This window comes from Panthera leo, chromosome B1, assembly GCF_018350215.1.
Source record: "Panthera leo isolate Ple1 chromosome B1, P.leo_Ple1_pat1.1, whole genome shotgun sequence".
Lineage (NCBI taxonomy): Eukaryota > Metazoa > Chordata > Mammalia > Carnivora > Felidae > Panthera > Panthera leo.
Genome location: NC_056682.1, coordinates 198,057,851 through 198,078,243, shown reverse-complemented (window position 1 = coordinate 198,078,243; position 20,393 = coordinate 198,057,851). Strand labels below are relative to the sequence as shown.

Sequence of the window (20,393 nt, the reverse complement as noted above, 5' to 3'; positions counted from 1 at the left end):
GAGGAAGTACTTCAGGGTCTGCTTCGCAGCCTGGAGAGGGGGGCGCAGGCCTCCTGACGGCCCCGCCTCGGATGCCCCAAAGCCCTCCTCCTTAACTCCCGACACTGCGTGTTAGAGACAAAGCATAGCACCATAATCGCGTTCAACTCTCTCAACAGCTTGTGCAGGTGACAGTGTGGTCAGAGAGACCACACGCAGCCCATCACACCAGAGTGCAGACCCAGGCCTGTTCCCTTCCTGCCCCACAGTCCTTCCTGCTGCACGGGCTTTGCTGGGCTGTTAGCGCAGCTGGCTGACTGGAAATGCCTCCTCTAGCCAGCATTTCCCCCGGAATCCCATATATGCCCGGCTGCCTGCAGCTGGCCTCTTCCTGAGAGAGGCGTTTTAACCCATCTCTCTGGCTAACCCTTCGGGAACAAGAAACCACCTGATTTGCCTTTGCCCGGAACAAGGCGATTCTGGCAGAGTATGGGCTCAACACGTGCTTGCAGGGGGTGGTCACCAAACAGTGGTTCCCCCAAACATGTCTGTGTCCCAATCCCAGGAGCCTGTGAATATGTTACACGACCTGGCACAGGAGCTCTGAAGATGTGGTTAAGTTTAGGGGTCCTGACAAGGGGAAGTTATCCTGGATTATCTAGGTGAGCTGGAAATGGAGTCATGAGGGTCCTTATAGGACGGAGTTCAGAGAGAGAAGGCGCAAAGGTGGGAGCAGAGGTCAGAGAGAGAAAGAGAGCTGTCAACACACAGGTTGTCTCCACCAATGGTGACGCACGGGATCTACGTTGAAGGATAGAAGACAAAGGAGACCTCGTCGTTTATTGAACACTAGCTCCCAGGGATGGCACCAGTGCTGGGCCTACTGTAGGGCAGGGACCTCCTTTCCCTTCATTTCCTACTCCCATTCAGGAACACGACTGTCTCTCAGCCCAAGGGACAAGGAATCACATAAGGAATGAAGGGCCCTTAGAAAGAAACACTCATGTGCTCACATGCGCCCCTGCTGGGCTCTCTGTGCACCCGCGGGAAGCTTGTGTCCCCTCTGCTCTGTCCATGCAGGGAGGGACCCGTGGAGTTGGGGCTGGGGTTGCTTCCTCTTCCTGTTGACTGGGGAGGTGCCTTAAATCTGGGAATGCAGAATTCATGGCGACTTCTGGGGTCACAACCTCTAATCCTGCTCCACCTGGAGTAGAGGAGACATTGTGATCCCCATCTATCCGATTCCTGTGCCAATCTCTCTAACCTGCTCTGAATTTCAGAGGGGAAAAAAGGCTCATATATTGTACCCCCAAATCTATCATCTACGTGTCCTAATTCCATCCTCACACAACCCAGTGGGGTAGGTGTCTTGCCCCCATTTAACAGATGAGGAAAGTGAGGCTCGGCCCAGTGAGGGCTACACGGCCAAGAGTGGCAGAGCTGGGATGTGGGCTCAGGTCCTTCCAACCCTTTCCTGCTCTCTGCTGCCTCTGCTTGCCCTCCTGAGGTGGAATGGGGTGGGGGTTCCATCAGGGGGCCGGAAGGGAGCAGGTGCGTCCTGGGAAAGGATAACAACATGCTCTGCAGCAAAGAGAAGCAGACCCCCTGCTCTCCAGACAATTCTAGGCCCAGACCCCAGTCTTCGCAGAGCTGGTGCATCCAGAGCTCAAGTGTCACCCCTCGTTGCCATCAGGGCCCCTTGGACCTGACCATGGATGTGCAGGAATGAGCGAGTGACTCCCCCACCTCTCCTGGGCCACTTCACACCCTGATGAGCATCGCTGGATGACCTGATGGGGCGCCTCCAGCACTCAGCAAGGAGGGGCTTCCTCCCGATCCCCTCACTCTTTCTATTTGGAAATCCAGAAAGATACGAAATAAGGACTCAAATTTTAAGGGTGGCCAGAACATGCTAGCTTTTAAAAGCTTTTCTAAGAGTGTTGGATTTCCTATCTTGCTCCTTCCTTTACAGGTAAAAACATAACCCCACCCTGACCCAGCCCTCAACCAGCTGATACCGCCTTTGAGTCATGTCCCCAGTCACATCTCAGTGACCAAGGGCAGAGGGGTTAAGCTTCTAACCTGGGTTCCAGGGCTGGGAGGTGGGGATGTGGGCTGGAACCCAGGCGCCCGGGGTCTCAGGGCAGGGCAGCTCTGTGCTGAGAACTTTATAGACATCCTTTCGTCCATCTTTGTGCCATCATATGGGGAGGGGGGGGGCACTTTACAGCTGGGGAAACTGAGGCACGGAGCAGTCGTGGCAACTTTCCCCTTAGCCTGCAAGTTCAGAGCTGGGGGCTGAACACCACGGACTCCAGGACATGTCCTCTTGACCAGAACGCTGGGGCAGCCACGCAAAGGGCCTCCGTGCAGCACTCTCCCCATCTGGGGACATCGCAAATCCTTTCAGTGAAGGGTCTCAGTTACAGAGGTAACAGAACATTCAATCCTTCTAATTTGAATTAGGATGTTATCTGGGAAGAAACTTCAAAAACAAAAGCTATTTACAATGCTTCTCAACCTGTGATTAGAAGTTTTGTGCAAGACAGGATTTGGCCTGCAGCGTTCCTGACGATGCATCGATGCATCGATGCATCGACAAAGCAGATAGACCATCAGAGGGCTCCGGGCTCCCCCGGGGGAAGGCATCATGTCTAAGGCCTTCTTCCTCCCCCCTCCACCCTCCCAGCCTTGCCTCCCTGCCACTTGGTTCTTTATGGAGGGGATGTCTGGTGCTCTGTCAGCCACGGCAGGTACACCACACAGGGGAACAGCACACACGTGTCCTTGCCCTCACAAATCTGGTGTAGCAGCAAAGGGAGGCATTACACAGCAGTTGTACAGGTGACAGACCCGAGGGACACACAGCTGCCCGGGAACGCTGTGACGCTTGGGCACCTGCCGAGTGGACCAACCCGGGAGGCCGTGAAACGCCTCCGAGGGTCCAGAATGGGCATCACCAGGCTTATTTGCAGCCTGCGCCCTGAGCCTCTCCACTCTTGTTTTGCGTCCATTTCTAACAAGCTCCAGCGCCTTGTTTCCCAGCCAAGACCGCATAGTGGGAGCAGCCAAGTTTGCAAAAGAGTGGCATCGAGAGAGGGAAGAACACGGTGTTAGAAACAGTCTTGCTGGTAAGGGCAAGGGGAGGGGAGATGGAACGTAAGCTCAGCGGTTACCATCTGTGACATGTTCCACGTACATAACTTCCTATCACCCCCCACAGAAGCTCTGCAGACTGAGCATTAATATCCCCCGTTTTCATAATAGGAAACCGAGGCCCAGATGAGTCGGTATGATTGGCTTCCTCTGTTCAAGAGGGAAGGAGTCCAGAGGAAGGAAGGGCAACCCCAGGTGTCGATAAGGATACTATAATCCTGGGTATTCTAGAACATTCAGGAAGTCTCAAGAAAACTGGTTTTCCTGCAGCAGGTGTGACAATGGCGTCGGTCCAATTCTCAACCCAAGCATTTGGTGGAAGCAGCCCCCTCCCTGCCCCTGTTCTTCTCACCTCTTCCCCCTCTCTCCCAGTGTTCAGGTGCCTCCCATGTGCCATGGGCAGTTCTGGGTGCTGGAGACACAGGGACCATGAGAGGTGGCCTTCCCTCACGAGGACAGTCACGGGGAGGGGAGGGACAGCTGTGGGTGTAGGAGCTGCTGTGACCACCCCAGGGAAGGGGAGGGAGTCTGTAACCAGGAGGCTCCTTGCTGGTGAGAGACTGAACATTCACACACAAGTCTGGTTTTCATGCAACAAACTGTTCAGGAAGAAGGCAGCTGCATAAAATGAAGGATTTAAGTCTAATTTTAGAGGAGGGAATTTGAAAGCCATTGTGAGAAGGAGGAAAAAAGAATGCGATGCTGAAAAGGAATTTAGAAACAATTAAATGTTAAATCCAACTTTTGCCTGATTTCTAAGCTTTGTGGAATCTATTCATTGATTCTGTTAGCAAAAATGTACTGAGCAATTTGTAACGTTGGTTTAACCCAGTAATTCTCCACTGGGGGCAATTTTACCCCAGGGGACATTTGGCAACATCTGAAGACATTTTTGGTTGTCACAACTGGTGGGGTAGGTTGTCATCTAATGGGCAGAAGCCAGGGATGCCACAGAACATTCTGTAGTACCCAGGACAGCTCCCCCACCACCCGCACCAGGACAAGGAATTTTCCAGCCCCCAGTGTGCACGGTGCTGAGGCTGAGAGCTGCTGGTTTAGTGCAGGTGCCTGGCTCTTAGGAGATGGGCTGACCAAGCCTGGGCAGGGGCTCCAGGGCAGAAGACCTGGAACCAGGACGTGTGAGTTTGACAGCACGGGCACCCCTCCTATTGTGACCCTGAGCATGTCCTTGGCCCTCTGTAAACCTCAGTTTCCTCCTCTACAAAATGGGGATGGCACCACTTCCTGCAGGACATTTGGGGCTGGAATAAAGTGATAAGTAGGACATACCTAGCAGTATTTGTGACGTCTTAAACCACAGACCACATCCCCCAAATAATTTCTGGCAAAATGAAGGGAATAAAGCAAGTTTTGAAGGGCATTTCAAGATTTTCATCTGTGTTAGCATTCTTTCTTGGCCTCATGCAATATTTGGATTTGGGGGCAAGAGGTGCAGGGGCAGAGCTGGACCGGGTCCCAGGACAGCTGGGCTCTGACACCAAGATTGCTGCTAACCAGTGTTTGTCCTTTTGTACGTAAAACAGAAGAGGTAAGACTTGTCTCACTGGCTGCCTAAGGATGACCCGGGGACACAGATCAGTGTCCCATATGGGGATGCTCTGAGGGGGCCTTAGGGACCTTCCCTGCTCACGGCTTAAGCAGCCAAACCTTGTGGCCAAATGGCTGGGACTCAAATCCCCTCTCTACCATTTGTAGCTATGTGACTTAGGGAAAGTCTCCCAGTGTCTCTGTGCCTAACAGTGCTGTGTAACTCACAGGGCTGCCATGGGGACAACTTCTGGCTCATGCTAAGTGCTAAGTGAAGGTGTGCTTTATTATTATTACAGCTGAGCAGACAGAGGCTGGGTGCGGGGAAGTGACTGGCCTAGGTTTCCCACTGCAGGTTTGTGGCCACAGTGAGACAGAAAGCCAGGCCTCTGGATACTGGGCCAGAGCATGTTGCTCTATGTCAAATTCAGCATGCCAAGCTACAAGTGTTACTTCTGACTTACAGATTAGAAATAATCCTAAAACAGCAAGAAATAGATGAAGATTATCTCAACATAATAAAGGCCATACTGGAGAAGCCCAGAGCTAACGTCCTACTCCACCGACATCATATTATGATATCACCACACTCATCAAACTGAGAGCCTTCCCTCTAAGATCAGGAACGAGACAAAGATGCCCGCTCTTGCCGCTTCTATTCAACATAGTGCTGGAGGTCCTCGCCCGGGCAGTTAGACAAGAAAAAGAAAAGGCACCCAATTCAGAAAGGAAGAAGTAAAAGCATCACTGTTTGCAAATGACATGATCTTATATGTAGAAAACCCCAAAGATAGCGTGCGTGCACACACACACACACACACACACACACGCACACGCACACACACACGCACAAATTGTTAAAACTAATAATCAAATTCGGTAAAGTTGCAGGATACAGAACATACAAAAATCAGTCATGTTTTTATATACTAACAATGAATTATCCAAAAGGGAAATTAAAATAATTCTAGGGGCTCCTGGGTGACTCAGTCGGTTAAGCATCTGACTTCAGCTCAGATCATGATCTCACGGTTTGCAAGTTCGAGCCCCGAGTCGGGCTCTGTGCTGACAGCTCAGAGCCTGGAGCCTGCTTTGGATTCTGTGTCTCCCTCTCTCTCTGCCTCTCCACTGCTGGTGCTTAGTCTCTCTCTGTCTCTCAAAAATAAATAAATGTTAAAAAAAATGAAAAAAAATTCTATTTATAATAACATCAAAAAATACTTAGGAATAAAAAGTTAAGTAAGGAAATGAAAGACTTTTACACTGTAAACTATAAAACATTATGAAAGAAATTAAATACACAAATAAGTGGAAAAATATTCCATTCATGGATTGGAAGATTTAATATTGTCCAAATGGCCACCCCACCTAAAATGATCTACAGATTCAATGCCTTCAATGCCATCCCCATCAAAATCCCAATGGCATATTTTCCAGAAATAGAAAAAAAAATCCTAAAATTCATAAGGAACCATAAAAGACAATGAATAGCCAAAAGAATCTTGAAAAAGAACAAAATTGGAGGCATCCCATTTCCTCTTTTCAAAAGATATTACAAAGTGACGGTAGTTAAAACAGTGTGATACTGGCATAAAGGCAGGCACGCAAACTAATGGGACAGAACAGAGAGCCCAGAGGTAAACTCATTGATGCCCAACTGACCTTGGACAAGGGTGCCAAGAACATTCAATGGGAAAAGGATAGTTCGGCAAATGGTGTTGGAAAAATTGGATATCCACGTACAAAAGAATGAAATTGGACCCTTATCTTTACTCAAAATGGATTAAGGATTTAAACATAAGAACTATGAAGGTCCTAGAAGAAAACGTAGTGGAAAAACTTCATAGCATTGGTCTTTTTTGGATACGACACCAAAAGCAAAAATTAACAAGACTGGCTACATCACACTGTCAGTGGGAATGGAAACTTGTGCAGCCACCACGGAAAACAGTATGGGGGGTCCTCAAAGAATTAGAAACCGAACTGCCACATGAGTCAGTATCCCACTTCCGGGTTTTGGTCTGGATTGAAATCAGGATCTCGGAGAGATGCCTGCACTCCACATCCAGTGCAGCAGTATTCGCAACAGCCGAGGCGTGGAAACATCCCAAGTGTTTGTCGATGGATGAACTGATAGAGGAAATGTGGTACGTGTACGCACAGACGGATATTAGCCAGCCTCAAAAAAATAAAAAATAAAAATAAGAAAAGAAGGAAATCCTGCAACTTGTAACAACCTGGGTGACCCTGGTAGACGTTATGTCGAGGGAAGCGGGCTGGTCACAGAAGGACAGGTACCACATGCTTCCACTTACACGATGGATCTAAAACAGGCAAACTCATAGGAGCAGAGAGCGGGCGAGTGGTGGTCGCCAGGGGCTGGGGGAGGAGGAAACGGGGAGCTGACAATCAACGGTACAGAGCTCCCGTCAAGCAAGATGAACGAGCTCTGGAGATGTGCTGTGCAAAGCCCGTCCCACAGTTAACAAGACTCCAGTGCACACTTAGACGTTTGCTAAGGAGGTAGATCTCATGTCAAATGTGCTCACGACAATAACAAAAGACACGAAAGGCGATCAGTATGAGGAGGGCGGACGCCCCGAGCTGAGACCTCACTACCGCTGGTCCCCAGAGCAGAGGACACGGTTTTTCCCCATCCTAGGCCTATGCAGGGGGGTTTACAGACACACCCTAGTGGGATTTATACAGGAAATTTTATAGGGAACGCGAATCAGAAATTTATGTCCCGGGAGAGGAGAGAATTCTGTTTAGAAATGTCATGGCTCTCGATCCAAATGCCTCATTGAATACAGATTCCATATGTGGCTTTTACGACTCCAAATGTTAGCTTGAGGAAACGGAGACGCTCCCTCTCTACCTTCTCAGAACAGGGAGGGTGGCTCTGAGCCTGGAGCTGTGAAGTGCAGGAAACAGCAGGCGGTGTCCAAGGCCATGCTGTTTGCCCCGGGCACCTCCTCCTTCTGCTGGCTTTCAACAGACCAAGGAAAAAGGTAAAAATAAGTAAGTTGCAAGTCGATTTCAGCTCATCCCAATGTTTCCAAAAATAGCATCAAGAGTGGTTCAAATGAGGCGTTGTAACTTTCCATGCTGTCACCTTGCCCTCTCTGGACAGGGACGCCTCCCTCTCATCTCATGTCACCTCCCCCTACATACCCCAGACACTGCCATGCAGACTTTTAGGGGATGCCGGGCTTATGGAGCTATTTTATCTGGGGCTCTTTAGAAGGTCCCCTTTTTCCTCCTTCTGGACCCAGCCACACTTCTCCTGAGCTATGTGAGTACCTCTACACTGCCGTGCCAGCTGGCTTGCACACCTTTGTAAATGGGGAACTCACCACTGCACAACGCAACCCATTATTTTCCAGAAGCAGCAATGATAACGATCCCGAGCCTGCTCCCTGGTCCTGGGATTCTTGGATTCTACCCTCAGGAGCCACCAGGAGGGAAGGGGCCAGCTGCGTCTGTCCGTGGGTTTGGGGAACTTCACAGAAGATTCCGCCCGCCTCCGCCCGATCTCCCTGCCCACGTTAACTCAGGCCCCGGGAAAGTTTTCCTTTCAAGCCCGAGGTCCTCCCACACCAAAGTCCCACGTTGAAGCCAGCCCAGCCAAGAGTACTTTTATTTAAATCATCTCTCACTTACAGCTTCCTAACTCCTACTCTATTAAGAAACACGAGTTTTAGGGATCACTAAATTAAACAATGGTGTTTATTAAGGGGTGACTGTGTTGCTGCTGCTTTGAACACTTTGCGTGAATTCTTTCTTTCGGTATTACATCATCCCATTTTACAGATGACAAAACTGAGGATCAATCAGATCACGTGACTGCCTGATGGCACAGAGCCAGTGCGGGTGGCAGAGCCAGGACCGGATCCAGGCACCGAGGCCTGAGCCCTGACCCCCCCCCCCCCCCCTTACCTCCCCCTGGTACCGCCCTTTGTGCAGGGACGCTCACCGCGTTGAGACCGCAGAGCTGGTAGCTGGCCATGGTGACAACCACAGTGATGACCTGCCAGCGGACGAAGGGACTCCATAGCAGCTCCAGCACGGACACCAGGTGGATGTTCCTCTGCAAGCGGCTCTCTGCCAGGACCTCCTCCACCTCTCGGGAGACATCCTCTTTGCCCAGGAAGGTTCGGAAGGCTGCACACAGGGACCATCACAGACTTTCAGGAGGGATTAGGATGTTTGCAGTGGACGGTCCCACCACCCAGACACATGCCTTGTCAGGGACAGAGCTGGCAGGGGCCTTTGAAAGCGAGGAGTCCCGAGCCTTTGTTTAAAAACAGAGCAGGGGCGCCTGGGTGGCTCAGTCAGGTCAGCACCTGACTTCGACTCAGGTCATGATCTTGTGGCTCGTGAGTTCGAGACCCATGTCGGGCTCTGTGCTGACAGCTCGGAGCCTGGAGCCTGCTTCTGATTCTGTGTCTCCCTCTCTCTCTCTGCCCTTCCCCTGCTCGTGCTCTGCCCCTCTCTCAAAAATAAATTTTAAATAAAATTTTTAAAAACTTAAAAAAAATAGGAAAACAGAGGCCCAGAGATGTGCAATGACTTGCCCAAGGTCACCTAGTTGGCTAGGAGAAGAGCCAGGAGGAAACACTGGTCTCCTGGGGGCACTGGGTTCAAATCCCCTGCTACCACAGTGCATCTGTCCGTGGTTTGTAAGCATTCCTGCCTCACACGGCTGCTATAGTAACCGGATGACGTATATACACTAAACCCGGGCTCAGAGCTTCACACACAGGACGTATTCCTTTGAAAAGTATTTACTGAGCACCTCCCGTTTGCCTGGACCTGTGTGCTCTCCTCATTGGAGGCACTCAGGTGGTCAGACTGCCTGCTTCTTGGCCAGGATTCTGGGAGGAGATTCTGTCATCGGAAGGAGAACTGAACTAAATGACCTCCAGGGCCCTTTCCATATGACCCTCTGAGACACAGGAACCTTGCGTGGAAATACTCTCAAAGGGCTAATCTTCCTAGTATTCAAACTCACCCATGTGACTTGGGCCTTTTCCAGGCTGAACACTGCAAATTTCCAGCCTCAGCGAACCTGCCATTTCTGACTAAGCCTTTAATGGTGCAAACCTCCACATATATATGTATAAAGGTGGGCTTATGGATTAGACCCCTGACAGCATAATAATCAGATAATAGCAGATGCTTTCAGAACACAGGTTTAAATGTTCAGTGCTCTGACATTTATCCTCCTCCAGAGAAAGGTGGCCGTGGTGGTGGCTCCCGTGGACAGTCCATTCCAGACACAGTGGGCATCATCCTTAAAAACATTGCACTACAGCACAGGGCATATGAAACTGCTCTTCTTAAGTAGCAAAACAAAATCCCCAACACGCACACACACACACACACACACACACACACACACACAAACACAAAACAAAACAAAAAGGCTGTTAAAACTTCCTCCAGATTCTACAAAAAGCAAGCCCATGAGACTCTGGGGTGTTATTTCCAACAGTACACTGAAAACTGCTTCAGAATGTTTCTTTAATAAGCTATGATTTAATACTTTTGCTAGTTTTTATTAAGGATAAACGGGAGAAGTAGCTGAATGAATAACATTTCCATGTCATTCACTTAACTACAGTACTGCTAATACTTCCTCAAAGTTCAAAATGCAACACTCATATGATAAAGTAATCCTGAAGTCTGAGGGCAGGAGAATATTTCTCTCTCCTCCCTGAAATACATGCTTTCCATGTAAAATAAAAGAGAAATCTATAGCCTATTCCCCTCCACCACCCCCCTTTCCCCTTGGCTGCCAGGAAGCTCTCAGGGAAATTCAATGCTCAGCTCTTAACAGAGTTTCCTGGAAGAAAGGTCTTCTTTCTTAAAAGCCGCGCTTTCCTTCTTCTTTTAAAGCATCAATTTAATTTCCTGTTGTATATGTGCTCATAAAGACAGTGTCTTTCTACTTGTTCCACACCCCTTCCTCGAAGTTTCCTGTGACTGGGTGAGGACGAGTATCCGGTGAGGGAGAGTATCATGGCGGACACGGAGATGCACCACTCACGTCGCCTTCAGGAAAGGACTCCCCACCGTAGCTGTGAGCGCGTGGTTGACTGACACCACCCTGCCCCCGCCCCTGGCTTTGTGGATATGCACTCAACCTTGAAGCCCAGGTGATGCTGTTCCCACGGTGACTCCCGGCCCATGAGTGGGCACGGTGGGGACGCAAGGGCACAGCCGTGTTCACCCGGTGGGGATGCCGCAACGCACGAGTGTTGCTCCAGAGCTCCCCACTGGGTGTGCAGAGACCCGGCCCGGGGGTGTCCCGGTCTGAGGCTCTCCTGCTCTATCCTGCCTCCTCCCTCTCCCTTTCTCAGTGTTACTCTCCAATGAAACTTCCGCACTCTTGGCTCCTCCTCAGCACCTGCTTCCTGGAGAAGCTGACTGCAGCGATGAACCGCTCCAAAGCAAAAACAATCAGTTTAGCTCTGTTCTCAGCTTTCAAAGTGCCAAGCTGCTTTGGTTCTTATTACCTTCTCCTGACCTGTGAGCACAGCCCACTAGCGGCTTTCCTGGCCTGGCTGCGTCATGTCCCGTAGAGCTCCTCCCGTAAACCTGTCCTCCACGCCGCGGCACCAGTCCCCTCCCTCAGCTCCCACCCTGCTGCGTCACTCCCGAGCGGATCAGTGGCTCATCTTTCCTCCACCCCTTGTGCTTCTCGGCTGTCTGCACCTGGCCATGCTGCTCCCTCTGCCAGGAACGCACTCCCAGCCTTTCCTTGCCTGGCTGCTCCTTCCCTCCCTCCCTCCCAGATGGCCGAGGGGACAGGAGAGCGTGCCTGGCCACTCCGGGTCCTCCCGGTCCCCTGTGCCTTCCCATCTCAGCGCCGTCCCTAGCACCTCCTCTTTCCGCTTGCTGCGCACACCTTGAGGCCTAGCGCCTGGTGCCTGCTGGGGGAGGGGCACGGTTTGCGTTTGTAGGTCTGAGCCCCGAGCCCGCCCTTCCCACTCCCGCACTCCTGGCCTCTCGGGCGGATAACTCTGTGGCAGGCACGGTCCTGTGCATTGTGGGGCATTTAGCGGCATCCCTGGCCTCTACCCGCCAGATGCCGGAGGAGCTCGGCACCAGGGACCATCAGAGCTGCCTCCAAGCGTCGTTCACGAGAGCCAACACGTGGAGACACACCTGAGTGTCTGCTGATGGGCGGAGGCGTACGGAGATAACACACACACGTGCACTTACACACACGCAGACACGTGCACACACGTATACTTACACACACACACGCACATGTATATTTACACGTGTATTCACACATGTATACTTACATGCATGCACATGTATACTTGCACACACACACACACACACACACACACACACACACAATGGAATATTATTCAGCTACAAAAAGAGGGAAATCCTGCCATTCCCAACAACATGGATGTACCTTGAGGGCATCACACTAAGTGAGACAAATCAGACAGAGAAAGACAAACACTGCATGATCTCACATGCGCAATCTAAAAACAACACAAAACAAAAACCCCTCCCCAAACCAAACTCACAGATACAGGGAACAGACTGGTGGTTTCCAGAGGTGGGGGTGGGGGGGCGAGCACACGGGTGAAGGCGGGCGAAAGTACAAACTTCCACTTACAAAAGAAACAGGCCCTGGGGGCGTGCACACATTGTGACCACATGACTACAGTTAATACTGTAGCGTATATTCCAAAGCTGTTGAAAGAACAGACCTTAAAAGTTCTCATCACAGGAAAAAGTTGTAAGTGTGTGGGGGCACATGTCGCTGGGCCTATTTTGCGGGGACCGCTTCATGTTATATACAAATATTGAATCGCCATGTTGGACACCTGAGACTAATATAACGCCGTATGTAACGCCAACATATAACGCCAGTGTCCATTATATCTCAATGAACAAAATAATTTAAGAAAATGTCTCCAGACACCGCCAAATGTCGCCAGTTCAGAACCACCGTTTCAAACAGGCTTCCGGTTCCTCCCAGGAGGACGTCACACCAGAGCAGGCCCTGTCCTACCCCCCGCCAGCCCGTCGCCCTTCTCCCCGGCAGGACCTGGCCCCTGTGCGCTTCCCTACTTCCCAGATAACCTCCCCCCTCCCCACCTGCCCCACTACACTCCTTTCTGTTGGTGATCACTCCTAATAATTATGGCCCCGTGGGATTCAGTTCTGGGGTCCTTCCCACCCCATATGTATCCTCTGGCAGGGGGCTCACAAATGTCCTTTTGAAAACAGCAAACAGTAGTAACAGGAAAGCCGAGCTGGAGTCCTGAGGAGCACCAGGGAGGGGCGCATTCGTGCTGTCAGAAGAGAGAGGGCCCTTGAGCAGGGAGCCAAAAGACAGCAAGTTGCCTCACACATCCCGGCACTCAGGAGAAACACTGGTACTTTCACTTCTTTTCTCTCTCCAGAATGTTCTTTCGGCCTTTCTGCATTTGACTAGCCTTGTTCTTTGAGCCTCAGCTCAGATACCCTCTCCTCCGGGAAACTTTCCCTGATTTCCCCTGGTGGGAAGTGAGGGAGGGGCGGGCCAGGTGAGAGCACAGGATGGAGGACCTGCCTACAGGTCTCATCTTGTCACCGAGCCCCACTGATGCCACCTTCCTGCTCTCGAGTCGTGTGCCCCTCTCAGGCCCCAGGTCCTGTCTCAGTTCAGTCTCAGCACCTCTCTGTGGGCTCCTCGTGCTGGTGGTCTCCATCCCCAAGACGACCTTTTCCTGCACTCGAGCCTTGGCTGTCCTGCCCCAGCCAGCAGGACCCGAACTCACTCTGCCCGGTGGAGGCCCTGCCCACAAGCCCCTCCACCTCAAGACTGTCCCCTCCCATCTGTCCTGACTGAGAAGGACCTCCACCCACCCCCACGACACGCCTCTGTGCCTCACACATGCTCCTTCTGCCACTTTGTGGCCTGTCTGGAACATTCTTTTCTGGGACCTGCTCAGCCGCCATGTCTTCCGGAAGCCCTCCCAGCCCCGGTCACAGCTAACTAAGCACCTTCTCCTCACTCCTGGCCGTGACAACGTGTCCACGCAGCTGCCATGCCCACCCCGTGATGCCCCCAAGCAGGAGGGTACCCTGGGAAGTGTGTGGGCCGCGGGGTCAGAGTCGCCTGCCCCTCCTGCGTGACCTGTGTGACCCTAGGCAGCGGCTGCTTCTCTCTGAGCTGTCCTTCCATGGAACGGAAACCATAAAACCTACCTCTGGGGTGTTTTTGAGAATAGAAAACAACGTATGTGAAGTGCCTGGCACGTAAATGGTGTCCGATGAACAACGGTTACCGCTGTTATTTTATTTCTTCTCTGCAGAGCCGGGCACCAAGTGTGTTTTCCAGTGACGTGTTTTGAATGAAGAGCAGACACTGAGACTTGGGGGTGACAGGGGAGGGCACGTTAGGGGCACAGAAGTGGGGCTGTGGCGCGGCGGACAGGAACAGAGGGAAACGGCAGTGAGCGTGACAGAAGGCAGTCAGTGAGGGAACCAGCATCCGAGCGCAGTGCGGCTGACAGGCGACGGGCTCCCGCAGCCCTCAGCCACCCCGCGGGGCAACGCACACAGGCTGCCAGGGCGCCGGGCATGTGCTTGCCGCCTCATGGGCGCCTGGCACAGGCTCCATCCGCGGTGGGAGACCCTCCCGGGCTTCAGGCCCCCGCAGGGCTCCGCCGATACCGGGAGGACCTCGCCGTGACCCGGCCCACCCGTGGCACCCGGCTGGGCACAGAATCCTGCCGGTGGGAAGGGGGCGGACTGCTTCCGGTCTGCGGCTTCCTGCGGTAAAGTCTAATGCCCTCTTTTCTCCGGAGGCCACGCTCCTGCGGTCACGTGGAGACACGGCCTTGAATCCTTCACTGCCTCGGCCTCGAGGCCCACCTGAGGCCGGCCCCACCACCGTCTGGGACGTGTGGGGGAAAGTGGTTTAGCTCTGCCAGGCCCTGCCGACTGGTGGACACTCGTGTTTCAGGAGCCCCGGGCTGATGGCAGACTCCCATCGGTCCGAAGGAACGCACAACCCTTGCTTGGGGAGGAAGCATCGGTTTTTTACAGGGACAGTCTCAGGGCTGGTTGACAGACACTGCGGCCCCACCCAGAGCCAATTCTCAGCACGTATCGGCTCCAGGCAGTGTGCCAAGTATAGGAGTCGGAGAAAGGAAAAAAGCTATGGACGCTGAAGAGGCTGCGTCCCCTTCAAAGTCACTCACATTTCCCAACATGCATTTTGTGGAATACCAACTCCCAGAGAAGCTCCACGGAATAAGATTCCTCGGTCAAAGAAGTTCAGTGTCACTGTATGCTCTATCTCTTGGTTCAAACTTCATCTCAGAATAACAAACGTTCTGATAAGTCCTGCACAAAGACACCCGTTTAACTTTGTTTTGCTCCATAGTTCCTAAATCCATTTGCTGGAGCACCTGAGGAAGTACACCAGGAAATTTTCCTCTGCCTTTAGGTGACATGTGTCACAGAGGGAGTGAATCTAGGCTGTCCCCATGGCTGGAGGGAGAATCCCATGGAGGACACTGATCAGAGGGTGGGGGCAAATATCCCAGTTTGCTTGCTATCTTTGTCTTTTAAGGGACACCTTGAAAAGCAGAAAGAACCCGCGGTAGGCAGAATAATGTCCTCCCAAACAAGTCCATATTCGAATCCCCAGAACCTGTGTATATGTTAGCTTCTAGGGCCATAGATACGATCCAGATAATGATCCTGTGACAGGGAGGTTATCCTGGATTGTCTGGGTGGGCCCAGCGTCATCCCTGTGCGAGGGAGACAGGAGGTCAGAGTCAGAGAGGATGTGCTGGGAACAGAGCGTGGAGGGGATACACTTTAAAGGTGGAGGAGGGGCCACCAGCCAAGGAATGGGGGCGCCTCTGGAAGCCGGAAAGGGCAAGAAACGCTTCTCCCCTGGAGCCTCTAGAAGGAATGCAGCCCTGCAGCCCCTTGGTCTTAGCCCAGTGAGACCTATCTTGGAGTTCTGACCTCGAGAAGTGGAAGATAATAAATTGGTACTTTTTTAAAGGAATTGCCAAAAAGTCTCGATCTGGCAGCTCAAACTAAACCACTAAGTAAGTACCAAGTTTCTTTCATCTATTCCTGTATTGTTTTAAGCCACTAGGCTTGTGGTAATTTGTTAGAACAGCCACAGAAAACTGTTTTAATTAGACAGCTGCACCCCCCACCCCCAACTCACTTCCGGTGCGGCATGGGAAAAGCATGTGATCTCTCTGCAAGGTGGAGCTGAGGTCACCCAGGTCTCCGGTCATTAGGACAGCTCCTTGGGGTGACGCTGCAGAGCACCAGCCCAGAGCCTGGCTCACTGCAGATGCAAAACACATACTGTCCCCTTTGCGGGGGATAAGCCAGCATTATGCAAAACCTAATAAGGGAAAATTGGGGGTGTGTCTGCCCAGTGCTGTCTGAGGTCTGGGAGGGAGGGGTTGGAAGGGACAGGGGTCACAAACTCCAGCTGAGCAGCCACAAGCCTGGTGTTTAGGCTCACAGCTCTAGAGCCCGGCTGCTAGGCCTGGAGCCCGTGTTATGCCATGTCCTGGTTGGGTGACCACGGCTGAGCTGCTCAGCCTCTCTGTGCCCTAATAATGCCTGGCTGGCAGACTGTGGCTTGCAGACCAGGTGGGGGGCATGCACCTGGAGAGGCGCCCAGCCCCGGAAAGTGCTCACTGGGTGTCCTATGGCAGTTGGGGGGGGTGCCTGTTGGGGTGGGGCCCATGGACTTCCTCCCTAAAGGTCAGTCCGGCCTCTCGGCAATTCCTTCCCGGGTCGCGTCTGTCCGGGCGCACCAGAACAGAGGACAGGACCATCCTGGCATCTAATTCTGCCTGAGTGGTCACGGCTGCCCGGAGCTCGACAGGTACGGATCCTGAGGTCGTCTTCCCTGTCCGGTGGGGAAGGGTGTGGGTGCTGGGTCAGGGAGGAGTCTGGCAGAGCAGGGTGCTGGCTCACATGCCACATGTTAGCTGTACTGTGTGGACGACACGGGCCATGACCTCCACTGGACAGGCCTGGGAGCCTGCTCCCGGCCGGAGCCCGGATGGCCTCGGGGATTTGGAATTGGGCTGGTGCGCCGACCGGGGAAATGGGTGATGAGCGGGACACGGTGCAGTCCAGCTTCTTTCATTCACGATCGCCGAGGGCCGAGCCCCAACGTTCTGCCCGCCCAGCTTCACACGGGCAACGCGAAACAAAGACGGGAAGAAGAGCAGGTGTTCTCGACGGGTCTGACTCGCATCCCTCAAGTCTCCAGATCAGGGAGGTGGTGTCTGAGGTTGTGCCCGCGCCTGGCCAGCTCAGAGAAAGAGCTGGAAGCTGACTGCAGCCCCAGTCAGGCCCTCCAGTACCCGCCCCCCCGCCCCCCCCCCCCCCCCAGAGAAAAAATGGGAAGAGGTGTGCGGCAGAGAGGAAAGGCGGAGGTGGGCGGGGAGCACAGACTGAACTGGGTTCCGTCCAGCCTCTGCTGCCCCTAGCCTGGCACCTGGGCCTGCCTCCCACACCTCTGTTTCCTCGGGATCCGGGGGGTCAGAGCGAGTTCCTGACCCTGCACTGTGCCTGCCATAGCACGAGCGTCGTTTGCCGGCCCCTGTGACCAGCTGTGTCATGATGTCATGGGGTGGTTAAGGGCCCCCACTCTGCGGCCACACTGCCGGGGGCTCAAATCCTCACTTCTCCCCTTGTCACTTCATCTGAGGCCAGGTGAGTTACTTCCTGTTTCTGTGCCTCAGTTTCATCATCTGTAAAATGGACACGGTTGCGGCGACGCTGTCTGCGGGATGAAACGTCAGCACACGCCAAGTCCTCAGAAGTGCCACTGCTGCTCCCAGTGGGCCGGGAGCACCAGGGGTCTGTTAACTATCCCAGGAGGCACCTGCCACACCCCCACTTTATTCTCCTTTTCTTCCTTTCTAGCCTGACGGGGTTCTACTGGGTGTTGAACGGTGTCCCCATAAACATACGTTGAAGCCCTAACCTGGTAATGATGAACGTGACCTTATCTGGAAACAGGGTCTTTGCCGATGTGATCAGTATTTCAGTTAAGATGAGGTCGCCCTGGAGTAGGGTGGGCCCTCGATAAGAAGGAGAGAAGAGACACAGAGACGGACACGCGGGGAAGACAGCCACGTGAGGACGGAGGCAGGGCCTGGACAGAGGCAGCCACAGCCACAGGGTGCCAAGGCCGGCAGGCAAACACTGGAAGCTGGGAAAGCAAGCAGGTCTTGAGGACAGGTTGACTTTGGACTTCTGGTTTCTAGAACTGGAGGGAACACCTGTTGTTTGAAGTCCCCAGTTTGTGGCGCTGTGTTACGGTCGCCACTGCCCCCGATCGACCCTGCTAGCGTTTATCACCTGCTAGAGTGAAGCACGCGGCAGCCTGGAGACGTCCCTCTTGTGGCCCCGAGGGGCCCTGTGACAAGGCAGGCACAGGGGCTGCAGGTGGAGTGGGGGGCCACGACCCTCTGCAGCCGTGTGCCTGGCACAGTGCATACCTCCTCTTCTGAGAGGAGCACACCTCAGGGCTTCTGAAACTGGGGGGTTTCACTGAAACATTAGTTTTCAGCAGCATCTGGGATTGAAGTTTGAGTTCAATACCAACAGCAGTAGGATCCAAGCGGGGAACGTAGCAGAAGACTAGGGAAGTCCTGTTTGTACTGTCACAGCACTGCATTAGGGACTGATCCCGGAGCCTTCCCAGGGACCACATAAGGGTGGTGGGGGCTCTACCACGAGGGGGAGCCGGCAGGGTGCCCCTCACCTCTGCTTCCAGCACAGAGTGATACATTTCCGCCTACTTGTCCAATGCACGGGTCAGAGGACCTGGGAACGGTACTGTCTGGTTTTAACTGAGTTAACCCTGATAAACGTACAGGCGGCTTATACAGGATCCTCCAAAGAAGGCCCGGATTAGGGTAAAACGGAGGTGCGTGCGCAAAGACAGGAGCTCAGCAGCCACCCCTGTCCCAGGTGTGAGCCCGTTGTCAGCCTCAGGACCTTGTGACAGTGGCTGTCTAGCCGAGGTTCCACCTACTAAGACATGAGTCACCGACCTCTTCAAGGTAAAGGTGACATTCTAAGGAGAGCGAGAAAGTAGCAGCTTTTCAAAGGAGGTCGCCCTGTGGAAAAGGTGCCATCACTGTGCTGCTTGGGACCCCAAGGGATGCACACGTGTTGCCGGTTCAAACTCCCAAACAAACCCTCTGCAAACTGCTGTAAAAAGTGTTTCTGTTTTGAAATATTCCAAATGAAGGGGCACCTGGGTGGCTCAGTCAGTTGAGCGTCCGACTTCGGCTCAGGTCATGATTTCACGGTCCATGAGTTCGAGTCCCGCGTCAGGCTGTGTGCTGACAGCTCGGAGCCCGGAGCCTGCTTCAGATTCTGTGTCCCCCTCTCTCTCTGCCCCTAACCCACTCACATTCTGTCTCTGTCTCTCTCAAAAATAAATACACATTGAAATATTCCAAATGAAGAGTTTCAGTGGCTGAATTATGGTTGTTAAAATATAAAAAGGCAACCCTGTCTCATGGTTTTGCAGAAACAACTGAGTGCCTCTGGAAGGTGGGAATCTCTCCGCTGCAGGTGCCCCTTCCCAGACGCTTCATTCCTAGCAGACGGGACTGCAAGACAATTCCAATTTCCAAATGCGTTAGGTTCAGCCAGCCTTGCTGCCGTCTTTCATTTGGATCCACATTGTTTTCTAAGCTCTTTCTGAGGTCTCATCACCATGAAGTCCAATGTTGCAGCAATCCTGACTAACCCTTGCTGAGGGTCACTCTGGGCCAGCCACCGTTCCACAAGCTTCATGGGCCTTTTCTTATTTAACTTTCATATAACTGTCCCCTGAAAGAGACACCGCAGGGTCCCTACTCTGCAGGTGAGGAGAGAGATGCAACTTGCCGGTGGTCAGCACTAGGGTCCCTGAGAGCGGAGCCTGAGACAAGGATTGGGTGTAAGACGGCGATACACGTGGTGGTTGCAGAAAGCAGGTGTGAGGGGGTGGGGGGAGTGAAGTGGGGAAGGGGGAGCCACCCAAGGTGAGTCATCGAGGAGGCCACCATGAACGACGGGGTCCGTTGTGCTGGACTTCTGAGTAGAGCACGGAACATTGTTCTCTCCGAACTGTCCCACGGGTGAGGCTGGGCATTCGTCTGCCCACTCCTGCCTCCAGGGGGCATTAACTCGCACGCGTGCGCATTATACTGTGGAGGGGCCGAGCTGGGTCCAGGCCATCTGAGCGTGCAGTCAGACACCTGCTGTGCTGGAGGTGCAGAGAGCTCAGCCTGCGTCTGCGCTCACATGGGGCTGCCCCACAGCTGGGCTGAAATCAGAGTGGGGAGAAGGATGGTGCAATGGGGCCACCAGAGGAAGCCACTAGTGTCACCACTGGTGAATGGGGCAGCTGGGAGTAGAGCTCAACCAGGGGCTCTGAAGCCCTGCTCTGGATGCTCGGTTATGCTCCCTGGGAACTTAGAACGAGACCTTTCAGACCTCTGAAACAAAGTCCTCCCACCCTCTCCTCCCCTCTCCTTCTCTTCGCTCCTTTCCTCTCTTCCTTCCTTCCTCCCTCCCGACCTTTCTTCCTAGGTCTCATTCTATATCCAGAATTCCTGATGAGCCTAGAAGCATCCTCTGGCTTCCTCTCACCCATCCGTCGGCCCATCACCAGAGTGAGCAAATGCCTA

General features: G+C 53.1%; 1 protein-coding gene across 3 annotated transcripts in view; it reads right to left on the bottom strand.

Annotated features, from left to right (window-relative positions):
- SLC2A9 (solute carrier family 2 member 9) overlaps positions 1–20,393 on the bottom strand; it is a 255,169-nt gene that overhangs the window by 76,227 nt on the left and 158,549 nt on the right. For all 3 annotated transcript variants that reach the window (XM_042936893.1, XM_042936894.1, XM_042936895.1), the window contains one exon: positions 8,660–8,847. In XM_042936893.1, the coding sequence (XP_042792827.1) occupies positions 8,660–8,847 (188 nt within the window). The remainder of the gene's footprint in view (positions 1–8,659; positions 8,848–20,393) is intronic.